The sequence below is a fragment of the Hoplias malabaricus genome, chromosome 5 (genome assembly GCF_029633855.1).
Source record: "Hoplias malabaricus isolate fHopMal1 chromosome 5, fHopMal1.hap1, whole genome shotgun sequence".
Taxonomy (NCBI): domain Eukaryota; kingdom Metazoa; phylum Chordata; class Actinopteri; order Characiformes; family Erythrinidae; genus Hoplias; species Hoplias malabaricus.
The window spans coordinates 21,411,446-21,427,418 of record NC_089804.1 but is presented as its reverse complement, the minus strand read 5'-3'; the positions used below and the strand labels follow the sequence as shown (position 1 = coordinate 21,427,418).

The 15,973-nt window shown below is 42.6% G+C and overlaps 2 protein-coding genes across 2 annotated transcripts; one reads left to right on the top strand and one right to left on the bottom strand.

Annotated features, from left to right (window-relative positions):
- Positions 1 to 9: 9 nt before the first annotated feature.
- Positions 10 to 5,556, bottom strand: zgc:171566. Its single transcript, XM_066671700.1, has 9 exons — positions 5,293 to 5,556; positions 4,325 to 4,439; positions 4,188 to 4,238; positions 4,007 to 4,091; positions 3,189 to 3,327; positions 2,376 to 2,482; positions 2,198 to 2,288; positions 1,854 to 1,991; positions 10 to 1,209 (listed from the first exon to the last, which is right to left on the bottom strand). Exons 1-9 carry the CDS (start codon positions 5,390 to 5,392, stop codon positions 1,088 to 1,090), a joined length of 948 nt encoding a protein of 315 aa, XP_066527797.1. The 5' UTR covers positions 5,393 to 5,556; the 3' UTR covers positions 10 to 1,087.
- A 1,027-nt stretch (positions 5,557 to 6,583) lies between these two features.
- On the top strand, positions 6,584 to 11,382 carry lsm3 (LSM3 homolog, U6 small nuclear RNA and mRNA degradation associated). Its single transcript, XM_066672592.1, has 4 exons — positions 6,584 to 6,740; positions 7,452 to 7,562; positions 7,798 to 7,893; positions 10,530 to 11,382. The coding sequence occupies exons 1-4, from the start codon at positions 6,720 to 6,722 to the stop codon at positions 10,608 to 10,610; spliced, it is 309 nt and encodes a 102-aa protein (XP_066528689.1). The 5' UTR covers positions 6,584 to 6,719; the 3' UTR covers positions 10,611 to 11,382.
- Positions 11,383 to 15,973: the final 4,591 nt, after the last annotated feature.

The following is a 15,973-nucleotide window of genomic DNA, read 5'->3' as shown; positions in this document are numbered from 1 at the left end:
AAATTAAAATGACTCTGACTGTAGGGGGAGCCCAAGAGCAAAAATACCAAATGTTACCCAGTGTTGCTTTTAAAATGCAACGTTTCTTGGTGTATTTATAGATTACAAAATGGTCGAATTTGTGGATAAATGAACATACGACATTCAAAATTGCACATCCCCATGTTTTTTTCCTGTGGTAACATTTTAGTGGTAAACAGGAGGAGACCCTCGCCCTAAAGCAATTCTGCAAAATCTCAGAGGGCTTTAGAGCATGTGTTCTCTACATCTTTAATATTCTCCATCACTTCCAGGTAGATTTCATTCATTATTTTTAATGAAACTCTTACACATTCAGAGAACCTCAGCACACAGATCAGACGTGATATCTGCAAAAACAGTACAGCGTTAACACAGACAGATGTAGAATTACAGTATGAGGCATTCGGACTTTCACAGGAACGTAACACGGCATGCTTCATGTTTGTTCTAGAAGATTCCTGGTCAAAGGTCTCCACTGGTCAGCAGCAGTGTCAGCTATTCCTGACTGGGACATGCAAAGCATGTGAGGATATCATTCTGTACTAGATTCTGTTGTCGGTTTTACATTGCACAGTGAAACCTGCGGCCCACGTGATTAAAAACACAAGCTCTCCAACACAAAAAAACAGCAGATAAATTCGACAATAAAAGGCAGGTCGCTTAAAAGATTGTCTGAAAAAGCACAAGACACTACTCCTTCAGCCGAAGCAAGATGTGAATAGATCAGTGAACACTTAATGTTCTCATCAGACAGCACTGCTACATTCAACGATGCTGAGTTTAAAAACAACATGCCACATTTACCTCCTACCTACGACAAAACCAGAAAAATAAAAATTCAAGCTTGATAGGTTTGCATTCACATAAAAACTGTAAACTGAGTGCACCATTCAACTTTGCGGAAGATTAAAGACATTTTTAATGAACATCACCACCAAGGACAGCTGGCCTCAGCTGCGGTGAACAACGCTCGTGATCTGACAGAGGAACACTGGAACAAACAAAACACCACCTCAACGTTAAAACAGCGATTCAGAATGTGATACAGTAATAATGCCCCTGAGGCTTAATCAAAATAATAATTCTGTATGAATATTGCGTCCCGGCCGTTGAAGACAGGCAGGTGGTTGTAAATGAGAGCCTTTTCCTCCTCCTGTGGCGTGGGGAAGCGATGTTGGTTTTTCATGGCTGCAAGAAACAGAGGGTTTATATCATGTTATAGACTCGTACTGGAAATAGGTACATGAGCTTTGCCTGACGTAAACAAGGACTACTGACGTGCAGACTGACCAATTAAATGTTTACAGAGAAGGTTATCGACCAATAACTGTAGCTCTACAGTCAGACCGTCCAATCAGAAGATTTTAAGCTACATCACCACGCCCCTTCTCACTCAAGCGAACCAATCGGAGTAGGGGAGGGCGGGACTAGTTTGTGAATTAAACTTCTGGAAGTTCTATGTAAGCTCTAGAAAAACAAAATCCCGGACGTTTGTGAAATTCCGCCCGGACATTTATTGAAGTCTAAAAAAGAGGACATGTCCGGGTAAAAGAGGACTTCTGGTCACCCTAGATATATATATATATATATATATATATATATTACATATAAACAATAAAATGAAGCTAAACAGAACATTTTAAATGTGCTTCTTTAATTTCTACCCCTTTAAAAAAGCAAATATTACTGTTGTAGAACGTCATGTTTCTAAATAAATAGCTACAAATCATTTTTAAAGATAATCTCCCAACGTTTCTTTGTTCCTCAGAAATCATAAGACAATATCCACATGAGACTGTCAGTTTTACATTGTTCTGAACAGCACAGCCCACCTTCAGACACAAAGAAGCTCGCCGTGTAGAAGGAGGCTCTGACGGCAGAGACGGAGTGGATCATGCCAGGTTTGTCTATCCACTCAAACGGGCTTTTCTCAGGATGCCACTGGACTGCGTAGAATGGGTATCTGTAGGCTGCAGGGTCACAGTATTAGTGTGGTTATACACACACACACACACACACGCACACACAGAGGTACAGAGTTCAGTCACACTGATGTGATTAAAAACCACATTTAAACATCAGCTCTAATCAGCTCTAATTGTGTAGTCAGTGACACTCAAAGCAGTGGACTCTTCAGTCTTTGTGACAAGATTCTGCAGACTCTGCGCTTCCTCACCTTCCATCGTAGAGATGAACTCCTTTTTGCCGTCTGTGTTCGTACTCAAGACTTTGTAGAAGCGCTTGAGTTTCGCATTACGGGTGTAGTTCTGTTGGGAGGAAACACGCTCTCAGTTGTGGTATATGAAACTGATACTTGCGTCTAGGCTGGTGCTAAAATACAATCCATGCAATACCTGTACAGACAAGCTCCAGCTGTGGAAGTTGGATGTGATGTTCTCCTCTGAAAGAGCGAGGAAGAGGTCCTTTGGGAAGCTTTTAAACAGCCGACTGTTCTGTGAACCTATTCTCATCAGATGGAACATAAATAAATCACCACATTGTTAGATTTAGCGTGGAACAGAGGAAACAAATAGAAACAAAGTCTGGATAATAAGGAATAGTTCGACCAAATGTGCTCTGAATGTGGGAGGCACCATTTTGGAAATCCATGTGTGGATTAGCTGTACAGAGAAATATGGCATATACTTCTGGTGGGATATAAGAAATGATCTGCCAATGCAATACAGCATGATTCGTGACTATTACAATTTGAATTATTCATTCATTCATTTATTATCTGTAACCCTTATCCAGTTCAGGGTTGTGGTGGTCCAGAGCCTACCTGGAATCATTGGGCGAAATACACCCTGGAGGGGGCACCAGTCCTTCACAGGGCAACACACACACACACACACACACACTCACACCTACGGACACTTTTGAGTCTTCAATCCACCTACCAACGTGGGTTTTTGGACTGTGGGAGGAAGCTGGAGCACCCAGAGGAAACCCACACAGACACAGAGAGAACACACCACACTCCTCACAGACAGTCACCCGGAGGAAACCCACACAGACACAGGGAGAACACACCACACTCCTCACAGACAGTCACCCGGAGTGGGACTTGAACCCACAACCTCCAGGTCCCTGGAGCTGTGTGACTGCGCCACTGTGCCGCCCCCAATTTGAATTAGCAGAAGGAAATTTGGGAAGACACCACTAACCCTGGGAAAAGACGAGTGGCAGTGCCACAGCCTTGGTGTTTGTTGAGGTCAGCAGGTTCTTGTTGCTGGTTAGGACGGTCAGCTGTTGAAAGCCTTGACAAGTTCCCCATATCGGAAAATAATCTGCTGCATCATTGGCCTACGGGGAACAAGGGAATGTAAAGTCATGGAAAGCTTGAAAACAGAGCGTTATTATCATCTTGTGACATAAACCGCTGCATTAAGGACAGATGGCAGTGTTTACAACCCAAAGACCACATTTTGAAAGTGTGTCATTTTTACAGGGGACCTTTTATAAACAAATAATTCGTTCAGTGAATGTTCCTGCTGTATCTACATCCCACCGAACCACAGAATCTGAGACAAGACCACCACATTTGTGTTTTGGGCTGCTTAAGTTGAAGCTCCAAGTAAAAGTGCTCCATAAAACAATAAAAATTCTGTATTTCATACAATTGCTTTTGGTGTAACGCTGAAATACAAGTATGGGATAAATTGAGCCGTTCTAATTCTGCTTCGCTTAAAAGGGCTGAGACTTTTAAATTGCCATGCCTCCTCCTCCGAGTCTGTCCAATCACAGCACACACTGGTTTATATGAGAGCGCAAAGACAAGGTTAAACACAGCAAAACAAGCATAAGTGCAGAGAAATAAGAGCCCTGAGTAAAATCAGAGAAAACGAGAATGGGGAAGAAAGAGAACCAAGGGAAAACGGCTAAAAAACCAGAGCTTCTGCTCCTCACTGCTGTGTGCTCTGTGTCAGGGTGAACAGCGAGTGGCTCATTATCATTTACAGCTACTGATGAAAAGGTGCTCCACCTTGATTGCCAGTTCATAGAAAATCTTGGACACCCGACTGAACTGGGACTTTTGAAGGTCAACATCTCCACCCGGCAGCAACAACCTGGGACATGAAGACGAAAAGACTTGTGTTACCACAGAACCATAATTAACATTTACATTATATGTCCCACACACAAACACACTACTGTCCACTAACCCATTTATTGCATAGAATAGTTTCGTATATTCCTCTTCTGTGTCATTGATCCTGAGGAAAAAGAGAACTTTCAGATTAAAATGTGACTTAATGTTATATGAACATAGCTGAATTGGACTATTTAAAATTGAGCCTACCTTATTGGTACAACCCTGGCGCCCGCCGACTCCAAATACTTCACATAAGAAGCAGCTATATAGGAGGATCCCTGGGCGTGAGGGTCATCCTCTAACTTTTCTTGGGCTAAAACACCTAAATAAAAGTAAAGAGCAACACAATAACATCTGCTTCCAACACATCTTTTTAAAACAGCAAAATCTAAAAAAAAATGAAAATGTCTCAATTAACTGTTTGAATAAAAAGCTGCTGGCTGAGGTTCCCACGTTTGGCTTATTTCTGAAGGCAGTGTAGATGTATCCGTCAATACCTTGGATTTCCCACAATGCTGTGAGTCAACAGTCAGCAGAACTCTCTAAAACCAGCAGTGAGCTGCTACTGGTTACACATCTCCCAAAATAAACTAGGGTGTGTGAAAAAATATACAACGTGTGAGAGTGACACATTTAAACAGCTCACTCCAGTGCATTACTGAGACTTTCTGACACCTTTAGTGTGAAGAAGGATCGTCAAAAGCAAGACTCTTAACATTTCAAACTGAAAAATCTTCTGTATAAATTTAAGTATTGTTTCATCCGTAGATTCAGAATAGGATTTATATTTTACATATTCATGTATTCAAATTCATATATATATATTGTATTGGTAGCACTGTAATTCCCAGGAATACTCATGGGTTGGAAAAAAGGTCATAAAATAATTATCCATGGCTACTTTGATACATAAAAACACAAATATGTTATAAACGGACCTCAGTGAGAAAAAGTAGAGGGCAAGATTTGGGCCTTTTACAGTAAACAACCACGGTTTCCAGAATATTCCAGAATAAAATGTACTGAATGTACAAAAACAGGGCGAATTTAAGATTATTTTTCTGTAATTATCGATAAAATCACCTCATAATAAGCTGTAACTCGCCTCATAAAAAGCCCAGGAGTCGTTTAAACACTAAACAGTGTTAAATTGTGTATATTTTCGCCGGACTCACCGATGATGGGTCTGTGGTTGAGGTGAACGCCGCCCGAAGCAGAGAGAGGCAAACCGCAGGCAAACGCGGCAAAAACCGCCAAAACCACGACACGACACATTCACTTCAGGTGGCAAATTAAAAGACGGATTAAAATGTAGTCAAGTAAATGTTTAGGTAAAAAAGTAAAGCGTCTGTTTCCCTTTCTAAATGATCTCGCCGTGAAACTGACCCTCTCCTGTCCATCTAGTGATGCCCTGCGCGTAGGAGCTCTGAATCGACTCTTTGAATCACTTCTTCTAATTGAACTTTGTGAACCGACTCCCGTTAAAAAGCTATTGAAGCCTGACCTGCCCGGCCAATAAAAGTCCCGCACTAATATTGTAAACTCATATGTCAGCTCCACTGACAATACAGGAGCACTTTGTAATTTTACAGATACAAATTCTAGTCCATTTGTTGCTTTGTTTCCCGCTTCTTGGCCAACTAGTATCTTAACCATTAAAACAAGAATATACGGCTGAATTGCTGTTAATTCCAGTCAGGAATTTTCAATCTCTTAAGAATTGCATTATGTTTTTACTCATTACACTAATTCAAACAATGACAAAATAAATCCTTATGAAGAGAATATATTATGTCAGATATTTATGTTATAACTTTCAAAAACAGACTGATTATTGTTTTTATAAAACCTAAAATAACAAAACCTATGTTTTATTAAAAATGAAAAGTAATATAAATGGTCGTTTTGCAAACAAACAACAAGCTGAGAGTGCTGCAGAAACAAGAGTCGACTCTTTGTGTATTTGACTCTACAGTGATTCACTGAGAGGATGCTCTGGCTGCTGCTGCTGCTTAGCGACAGCTACAGCGCTGAGGCTCTAAAACGAGCTGAGATGTAATAAAGTAAACCAACCAATCAAACAAACATCTAGACACGTTAAATATTATTTAAATAACAGCCTCTTTATATTAAGAAACAAAAAAGGTTAGTTAAATAATACAAAAAGCATACATATATATAATTTAAAAATGTATATATTATGAATACTGTAAGTCATGTAGTCTACATGTTTTATAAAGCGTTTCCCATTGGTTAAATCTTAAAGTATTTCTCTCTATTTAGCACTAACACCGTAATATAATTAATTTATTAATTGAATTGCTCTGAATAAACCTTTTTTTCTACATGAAGGTAATAATTTTAAATGTTAAAAATCTTAATTTATATGTTAATATATTATATCTTAAAGTTGTAAAATATGTTAATTTAAACTATATTTTTCACAGGTGAAGCTTATAAACGCGGAGCTGGTGTTTGTTCAATAAGAACCCGTTGTTTTAGATTTGTGTAGATTCCACCCAATTTAGGAATACAGTCATGAACGTTTTGTGGTGTTTAGCTCACACGAACGCGCCTCAGGTTCGCGGGATACTGCTCTAACATGGCGGACGAAGTTGAACAGGTTTGAATATTTTAGGTTTTTAATCAAATATCCGCTGTTTTATGCGCTTTATTTGCTGTTTTTCTACACTGCCAGTGTTCAACCTCCAGCATGGGTCCGTTACAAATCTTTGCTACGTACTAAACGGTGTAATAATGGCGTTATATTATTATTTAAGCAGCCAGTGCTAATTCCAACTAGCCGTTCCACCTTAAAGAGTCCTGAAGTTATGGTTAAAACCACGCGCCTGCAAAGTCCATCTTTAGTCGGCTGCATATTCCAATTTTCCATCCCATATTAAATAATCCACCCTCTTCATTCTGGCTCATGTAGCTACAGTTATTTTTTAAATTTTTTTATTTTTTTTATTCCGGCTCCCCTTTCCACCTTAAAAGTGCCGCAGTTTCATTCTGGCGCCTGTACTGAACTTGGTTCATATTTCCGATCCACCTTAAAGGGTCATTACAGCAGTGTAAACTGAACTGATTTCATGTGATGTAGAGGAATTTGGAGCGTTTTGATGTGAAACATAAATCTCCAAACACATACAGCCTCTAAAGTAATACCCATAATGCAAATATTTCAAATCATCTATAACAAAATATACACCCTTCAGCCTTAATTTACAAAGACCTCATTTTTCTACCTCATTGTCCTCTCAGAATTACTCGTTTTAATTAATACTGCTGTTTAATAGCCACTTTCTTAATTATTTCTTAATTGTTATTGCAGCAACAGACCACCAACACAGTGGAAGAGCCGCTGGACCTGATCCGGCTGAGCTTAGACGAGCGAATTTATGTCAAGATGAGGAACGACAGAGAGCTTCGAGGAAGGTTACATGTAAGATGCATGATGTCTGATATTTTTGTGTTTAAGGTTAATTTGGAATGGTCAGGTTTATAGACAACTGTGACTGTGTCTCCTTCATTTCTTACTGATGGTCTCTCTCTCTCGCCCCTTTGGACATCAGCCTTAACACACTGATGATTTTTTTATCATTATTTTTAATGAAGATTGTTTTCTTAAAAGGCATTTTTCTTCTTCTGAGATCTTTAGTGTTTTTTAATGGTTTTAGGCTTATGACCAACATTTGAACATGATCCTTGGAGATGTGGAAGAGACTGTAACAACGGTGGAGATTGATGAGGAGACATATGAAGAAATTTACAAGGTTTGTAGTAGATGTTGACTGTCCTACATTAGAACTGTACTAGGTACGTAAAATAGTTATATGTATAATAGAACATTCATTCATTCATTATCTATAACCCTTATCCAGTTCAGGGTCGTGGTGGGTCCAGAGCCTACCTGGAATCATTGGGTGCAAGGCAGGAATACACCCTGGAGGGGGCGCCAGTCCTTCACAGGGCAACACACACACACACACACATACACACTCGCACATACGGACACTTTTGAGTCTCCAATCCACCTACCAACGTGTGTTTTTGGACTGTGGGAGAAAACCAGAGCACCCAGAGGAAACCCACGCAGACACAGGGAGAACACACCACACTCGTCACAGACAGTCACCCGGAGGAAACCCACGCAGACACAGAGAACACACCACACTCCTCGCAGACAGTCACCCGGAGGAAACCCACGCAGACACAGGGACAATACACCACACTCGTCGCAGACAGTCACCCGGAGAAAACCCACGCAGACACAGGGACAATACACCACACTCGTCACAGACAGTCACCCGGAGGAAACCCACGCAGACACAGGGAGAACACACCACACTCCTCACAGACAGTCACCCGGAGGAAACCCACGCAGACACAGGGAGAACACACCACGCTCCTCACAGACAGTCACCCGGAGGAAACCCACGCAGACACAGGGAGAACACACCACGCTCCTCACAGACAGTCACCCGGAGGAAACCCACGCAGACACAGAGAGAACACACCACACTCCTCACAGAACAGTTGTCTGTAATTATTTTATTCATCCAGTTCCTATACTCAAATGTTCCTGTTCACACATTACTACAACTGTGCAAACACACACTTATAATGATAGATTAATACATACTTTAATGGTCCAAACACACATTCTCCGTTTGAAAGATGACTACAGTTACTAACAAACACTAACCAGTCCTCTGTAGAGGTGGTGGTGCCAAAATAAAAGGAAACCCAAGAGCTGTGCTGTAAAATATGGACCAAGAAATCTTGATAATTTAGAGCTGAATGGCAGCGAAACATATCACAGTATTTTCAACAAAGTTGTCTTAATGTTAGACTCTAAGTCAAATCCACACGAGATGCCGCAGGAATGTCTTTTAAAATACATCAGAATTAAAACGCGAAGACTGGACATGGTCTGTGTATCTTATGAAATCAATACGCTCAACACAAACGTCCCTGAAAATCAAGACGTTCATTTTAATGAGCCGCTCTGTGCATTCTCCTGCAGAATGTGACTCCCTCCCTCTCCAGTAGACGCGTGTGATGTGACATGGAAGGGTTTATTTGAAACTCCTCAGCGCACCAGCAGAGGAAACCAGATTGACAGCTTTTAATGTGTAGGCTGCAGTTCTGTGTGTAGCGCTGTGAAATGATTAAAAGGACTGCAGTGAAATATCACAAGTCACAGAGAGTGCCTGTAGGATGCGTGAGGTCAGGTGCGGATGAGGGATCATTAGTTGTGGATCACACAACATCACTCCAACTCTTTCTAAGGTACAGAATGCTGCTCCATCACTTTGGAGAATGCACTTCTACTGCTTTACAGTTCAGTGCCTCTGTGTCTGACCTGGTGAGCGTTTTTTAAAGGTTTCGGTTTCTAAAAAGCTTGCAGAGGTTTGTGACTGTGCTACATAATGCAGCTCTAGATAGAGGTGGGTAATGTGGTGCTCTTTTATCATTATGCTTATGGTATGATGCTCATTAGGACCGTACGGTTTGGGTCCATTAGAGCCCTTAATATCTGGCTGTAATTCTGAGTGCTGAATGTAGAATAGCAGACGGTCGGCCGGTTGTGGTCATGTACACAGCAGTGTCTCTGCGACTCTGAATTAACTCTGTTATAGAAACTGAATGACACAGCTCCTGGGACCTGGGGGTTGTGGGTTCGATTCCCGCTCCGGGGGACAGTCTGTGAGGAGTGTGGTGTGTTCTCTCTGTGTCTGCGTGGGTTTCCTCCGGGTGACTGTCTGTGAGGAGTGTGGTGTGTTCTCTCTGTGTCTGTGTGGGTTTCCTCCGGGTGCTCCGGTTTCCTCCCACAGTCCAAAAACACACGTTGGTAGGTGGATTGGAGACTCAAGTGTGTGTTGCCCTGTGAAGTACTGGCGCCCCCTCCAGGGTGTATTCCCACCTTGCGCCCAATGATTCCATGTAGACTCTGGACCCACCGTGACCCTGAACTGGATAAGGGTTACAGATAATGAGTGAATGAATAGAAGCTGAATGCCTCTGTTTAAATGAGTGAAGACACTTCTGCAGCTCATGATTTGAAAATGACTCGTTCTTACTGTGATTTTTATTTAAAAATGATTAATTGTTCAGCTCTGATAGTGACAAAATATGCTTTTTTTTTATAGATGTTATGGATATCATGAATATTTACAGAACATTTAACCATTTTAAAATGTCTCTAGTGCATTGTGTTCGTAGTAAAATGTGGTATACGTCAGAACGCTCTTTAAAAGAGTCATGGTTTGTTTTTACCATTTCGCCCACTCCTACACTCGGGGGACTTCAGTTTCATGGAAGTGTCCCAGTTGAGTTCAATTACTAGTCCATCATCTCCCACTCATGTTTCCTGGAAATCTCAATAACACACCACCTCTTGTTACAGTCTACGAAGAGGAACATCCCGATGCTGTTCGTCCGAGGCGATGGTGTGGTGCTGGTGGCTCCGCCTTTGAGGGTTGGGTAACGTGACTGGAGGACCGCCCCCCTGCGAATCATGTGATGGACTGTACATTGTTTTCCAGACAGGATTTCACGTGTTGTCTTTTGATAAACCACAGCTTTTGAGAAATGTTTGTACCTTTAGTTGAAACGTCCTGTTGGTGTGTAGCGGACAGTTTTCAGTTGGTTGTGTTTGAGTTATGGGTTTTCCTGGAAAGATTGGTATTCCCAGAAGTGGAATAAAAGAACGTTAACATGAGCAAGATATGGTTTTATTATTGGTCACCTTTTTTCTATTTGATTTTCTGTTTCAATCCAGTGCTGTCAGCTTCCTGTTGTAGGTGTCCAGAAGGGGGTGCCATTTCATCATTCATTGCTCAGCTCCTGTAGTCACTAAGGGGCGCTGTTGAGTTGTTTAAAACACTCTACTTTGCTTCATAGCAGTTAATTCCAGCCAGTCTCTCCCCAGATGACACTGTACCATTATAAACTCCCCTAATATTTTAATGTAATGTCCAGTTTGAAATGAGATGATAAACATGAAAAAAAAAAAACGTATTAATGGGATGTTTTTTGAGAAGATGTCCACCCTCATTCTTTCCCATGATAATGCAATTTCTGTGAGAGTGTTGCAAACTCATTGAGGATGCCCTATGTTTTCCCACAGCTTAAAAATATCTGTCTGAATTGGGTTTTTAACCAAATATAGTCAAGACAGGGGCAGGCTGGAGATGAGTTTGAGGCTTGTGAACTTTCCCGAGATGTAAACAACTCTGCTAAGCTTGCGTATATAAATAAGTCCGGATATTTTAAAAGTGTTTAAGCTTTTTTTGATCTATTGTTGGTCAAGTGAACAACTGCTAAATATAAGAATGTACAAATAAATTACAGGATTTACAGCCAAATCTGTACCATTTACACAACGGAGCAAAATATTACTTAAAGGAAGGGGCATATCCCTGAGAAATGAAAGTAAATATATGGTTCTGATATAGGCATCCTAAAAACATATAGAAAAAATTAACAGCCTAACAGCCGTGCAAGACTGGGGGGGGGGGGGTTAAGAAAAGTGTCCTCCTCATACAAAAAAGCACCTCTGTCATAGAAAGGAGGAAATCCAGCTGTGCTCTTGCATGGTCATTGTATCCATTCACCTATAGGTAGGGGACAATTAAACTGTGTCTGAAAGAATGTAGAACTGTTGGGGGGAGGAAAAAAAAACTCTTAAGCAGGGCCTACACTATCCATCCATCCATTGTCTGTAACCCTTATCCAGTTCAGGGTCGCGGTGGGTCCAGAGCCTACCTGGAATCATTGGGTGCAAGGTGGGAACACACCCTGGATGGGGCACCAGTCCTTCACAGGGCAACACAGACACACACACACACACACACACACACACATTCACTCACATCAATCTACCTACCAATGTGTGTTTTTGGACTGGGAGGAAACCCACACAGACACAGGGAGAACACACCACACTCCTCACAGACAGTCACCCGGAGGAAACCCACGCAGACACAGATAGAACACACCACACTCCTCACAGACAGTCACCCGGAGGAAACCCACACAGACACAGGGAGAACACACCACACTCCTCACAGACAGTCACCCGGAGGAAACCCACGCAGACACAGGGAGAACACACCACACTCCTCACAGACAGTCACCCGGAGGAAACCCACGCAGACACAGAGAGAACACACCACACTCCTCACAGACAGTCACCCGGAGCAGGAATCGAACCCTGGAGCAGGTCCCTGGAGCTGTGTGACTGCGACACTAACAAGGCATAGGCTACGAGTACATTCAAAAGTCACAGGGCATCCTTTTATCTGAAAAACCTTGCAAGTAATGGATGGGGGGGGGGTGGCAGCTATCATTTAGAATATGTCTGAAACATAGCCGCCATCTTGAAAGCCACCATACTGGATCAAGGGCAGGGTTTTCCAATGGGAAGTGGTCATGTAGCATATCAAAGGATTAAAAGGGTGTCCTGCGACTTTTGACTCAACTTCATTAAGAAACGAAGCCTGTGCCTTTACCTCTTCAACTAAAAGAAAACTTTATAAATTTTACATTTTTGAGGTTGTAGCATGCTGAACTGGGGGAAGGATCCTGTCTAAAATGCAAGCAAACCTTGCAAAACGGCTACAAACTGCCAACCCATTTGCTCACCCTGTTGATAAATGACGGGCAATCAGCCCTGCCTTGGTCGGACGGTTGAGGTCATTCTTAAACGACATGGTACAGAGACACTCCTGCATTTGCCAGTTTCGATTAGCGGCAGCTGGTGCACCATCTTTGGCTCCACTGGATGCACACTATATCTCCTCCCCATTGCTGTTGTTTATCTTTGTAAATTGTGCTTTGGCTATCAGATGAATCTATCGTACGTGAATATCGATGACTGTATCACACTACAGGGAGGTAGTCCATAAATCAGGGTCTCTCAGTTTAGTCTGATTAGCCCCGTCCAATAGGAACAGAGCTGAGGGACAGTCCTATTGGGCAGTGATTAACATTGGGCTTAAGTTAACTGACTAACTGAGGTTTAATCAAAACATCCTAAGGCCTCTGATGACTCTGGTACTCGATCAAATGGCTAAACGTTTCTGTCTTTCTCGCACTACCAGATTTTTCAGAGCCGCCCCAGAGCCCAGACCTCAGCATCGCTGAATGTGTTTGTGTTTTCTCAGGGCGTGAGAAGCAGAAACTGCGACCTAACACTGGAAATTTGCAAGCTCCGAACAGGGTGGACACAGTAAATCTGGGCGAGTGTGATCGTGTATTCCGGGATTGGTTCATACTGTGCAGCCCCGGTCTAAACCCACTTTGCTGAACTGAAAACAGATGACATCATCTTTTCTTCCTGCGCAACTAATATTTCTTCTGATGTGATCATCGGCGTGTACAACTCCCTTAAAACCTTAGGGGGTGTATCACATCCTCGGGTTTCGTGGGGATTGCATAATGAAACACTGGGGATCTGCTGTGAGATGGAACCATGAAAACAGTGATTATGGAGTAAAACGACTGAAATTAAGCTTAATTCATCAACGGGAACAGCCTCGGTCCACAGCAGAGAGAGTAGTTGGTTGTTGTTGACTAGGAATCGGCTCCGCTTGGGTTTATTTTCTGCTGTTTTGTCAGTAAACACACTCAATTCTCTATTTATGTGTTTTACTTCAGTCGCTGGACTGCAGATGTTTGCCTGGAAGCTGATAATATAAATTTCTGAGACGCTATGCAAAGAATGCAGTGCCGTCAATGAAACATGAAACATGAGAATTCTTTGCTAAAATAAGAAGCGAGTACCAATTTAGTGCAGCACTAGTTTGTGATAAGCATCTGAAAGAAGAAAATAACCCCATTTATTTATTCCCTTCTGTTTTCGCAGACCTGGAATTCATGAGTGAACCTCGCTGCAGGTCTCGAGTAAGTGAGTGTTTCTCAGCTGTGGTCCACCTGCACGGCTCGGTCTGCTCTTGATTAGATTGCGATGTGAGTGGAGTTCATGCAGAAGGAGGAAGGCAAGAGGGCATTGAGGTTAAAGGAGAATTACACAGTTTTTTCCCTAATTTTAGCAAGAATCAAAAGCAAAGCCTCTTCCTGATCAGGGCTGTGATGGGTCCAGAAGCAGGTTGCTTTTCCCAAAACCACTCTGTGTGAACACAACGTCATAATGCATTGGGCAGTTGGATGAATTCCATTTCTTATATTTACCCCTACCCCTTGTTTGACAGGCGTATCATCTTACCATCTTACCTCAAGTAGAGGAGTTTAAATACCTCGGGGTCTTGTTCATGAGTGAGGGAAAGATGGAGCGGGAGATTGACAGGCGGATCGTTGCAGCGTCAGCAGTAATACGGGCTCTGTACCGGTCCGTTGTGGTGAAGAGAGAGCTGAGCAGAAAAGCAAAGTTCTCGATTTACCGTTCAATCTACGTCCCAACCCTCACCTATGGTCATGAGCTTTGGGTAGTGACCGAAAGAACGAGATCGCGGGTACAAGTGGCTGAAATGAGTTTTCATCTCCGCAGGGTGTCTGGACTCTCCCTTAGAGACAGGGTTCGGAGCTCGGACGTCCGGGAGAGACTCGGAGTGGAGCCACTGCTCCTCCACGTCGAGAGGAGCCAGTTGAGGTGGTTCGGATGCCTCCTGGATGCCTTCCTGGTGAGGTGTTCCGGGCATGTCCAACAGGGAGGAGGCCCTGGGGCTGACTAAGAACACGCTGGAGAGACTACATGTCTCGACTGGCCTGGGAACGCCTCGGTATACCTCCGGAGGAGCTGGAAGCAGTGGCTGGGGAGCGGGAGGTCTGGGTTTATTTGCTCTGACTGCTTCCCCCATGACCCGGACCCGGATAAGCGGTGGATAATGGATGGATGGATCTTACCCGTGAAACTGTGTGACAGGATAGAGTATATAAAACCCTTCAAAATCCTGATACATCATCAGAACGCACAAAAAGGGCGCTTCTAGGGCGACTAGTGGAGCTCTGTAGCAGCTCTGCACCAGTCTGCAGTGATATCAGATGAGCTTTAGTTACATTTAGGGCCTCGTTCTCCTTCAGAAGAGTTCCACAATCAGAGATTACCCCCCTCTCCTCACTCTTCTGTGACATGGAGCTCAGCTCAGATTCTCATTCTACGTCTTTCCTGTTCCACCTTCAATGTTACTGTAGCATCAGGTGCTAGAATGTAATTGCTTCACTGTTTAACATAGAACTTGAAACTTACAGCGTCCTACTAGTGATGCTTTCTGCTTGTTCTGGAGTAAAGGGCCTTAATCCATTGAAACTACATCAAACTGAAATGGGACACACTCTAAGGTCACAATAACCAAAGCTAAGCATGGACCAGAAGGCCTTAAATTAACCCAGATTAGAGATACAGTGTTCTCTGGAGTGTTATATAGAATCCAATAGCTGTAGATGGCAGAGACATTAATGCCCTGATGAATCTATCAAACAAATGGATATTGAGCCACTCTTCACAGTGCGTGGAGTGTATTAGCTGCTTTAAGCTCCTTACGTGGCCGTTAATGGATGTTGTGTAGATGCTGCTTTTGAACACCTTGTGTTTTACGTCAAGATAGCGACTTTTTTTTTAGATTTATTGTTTTGTTGTTTTCATTTTTCTAACCCAGTCTCCAAAAATGCTCAACGGCTTGTTCTATCATAGCCTTCATTCGCCGCATAATGAAGAATCAGGCCATTTGGAGTGATATGCTGAGGTTTTGGAGGAGTGAACTATTTATGATGTTATATTTCCTTACGCCTTTAATGTTGTCTGTTATGTAAAATGCCGATGTGCTCTCAGCCTCGCCTCAGGATTCTGACCAGAGAAACCTAATATGCAGCTTCTCTATTAGAGCCGGG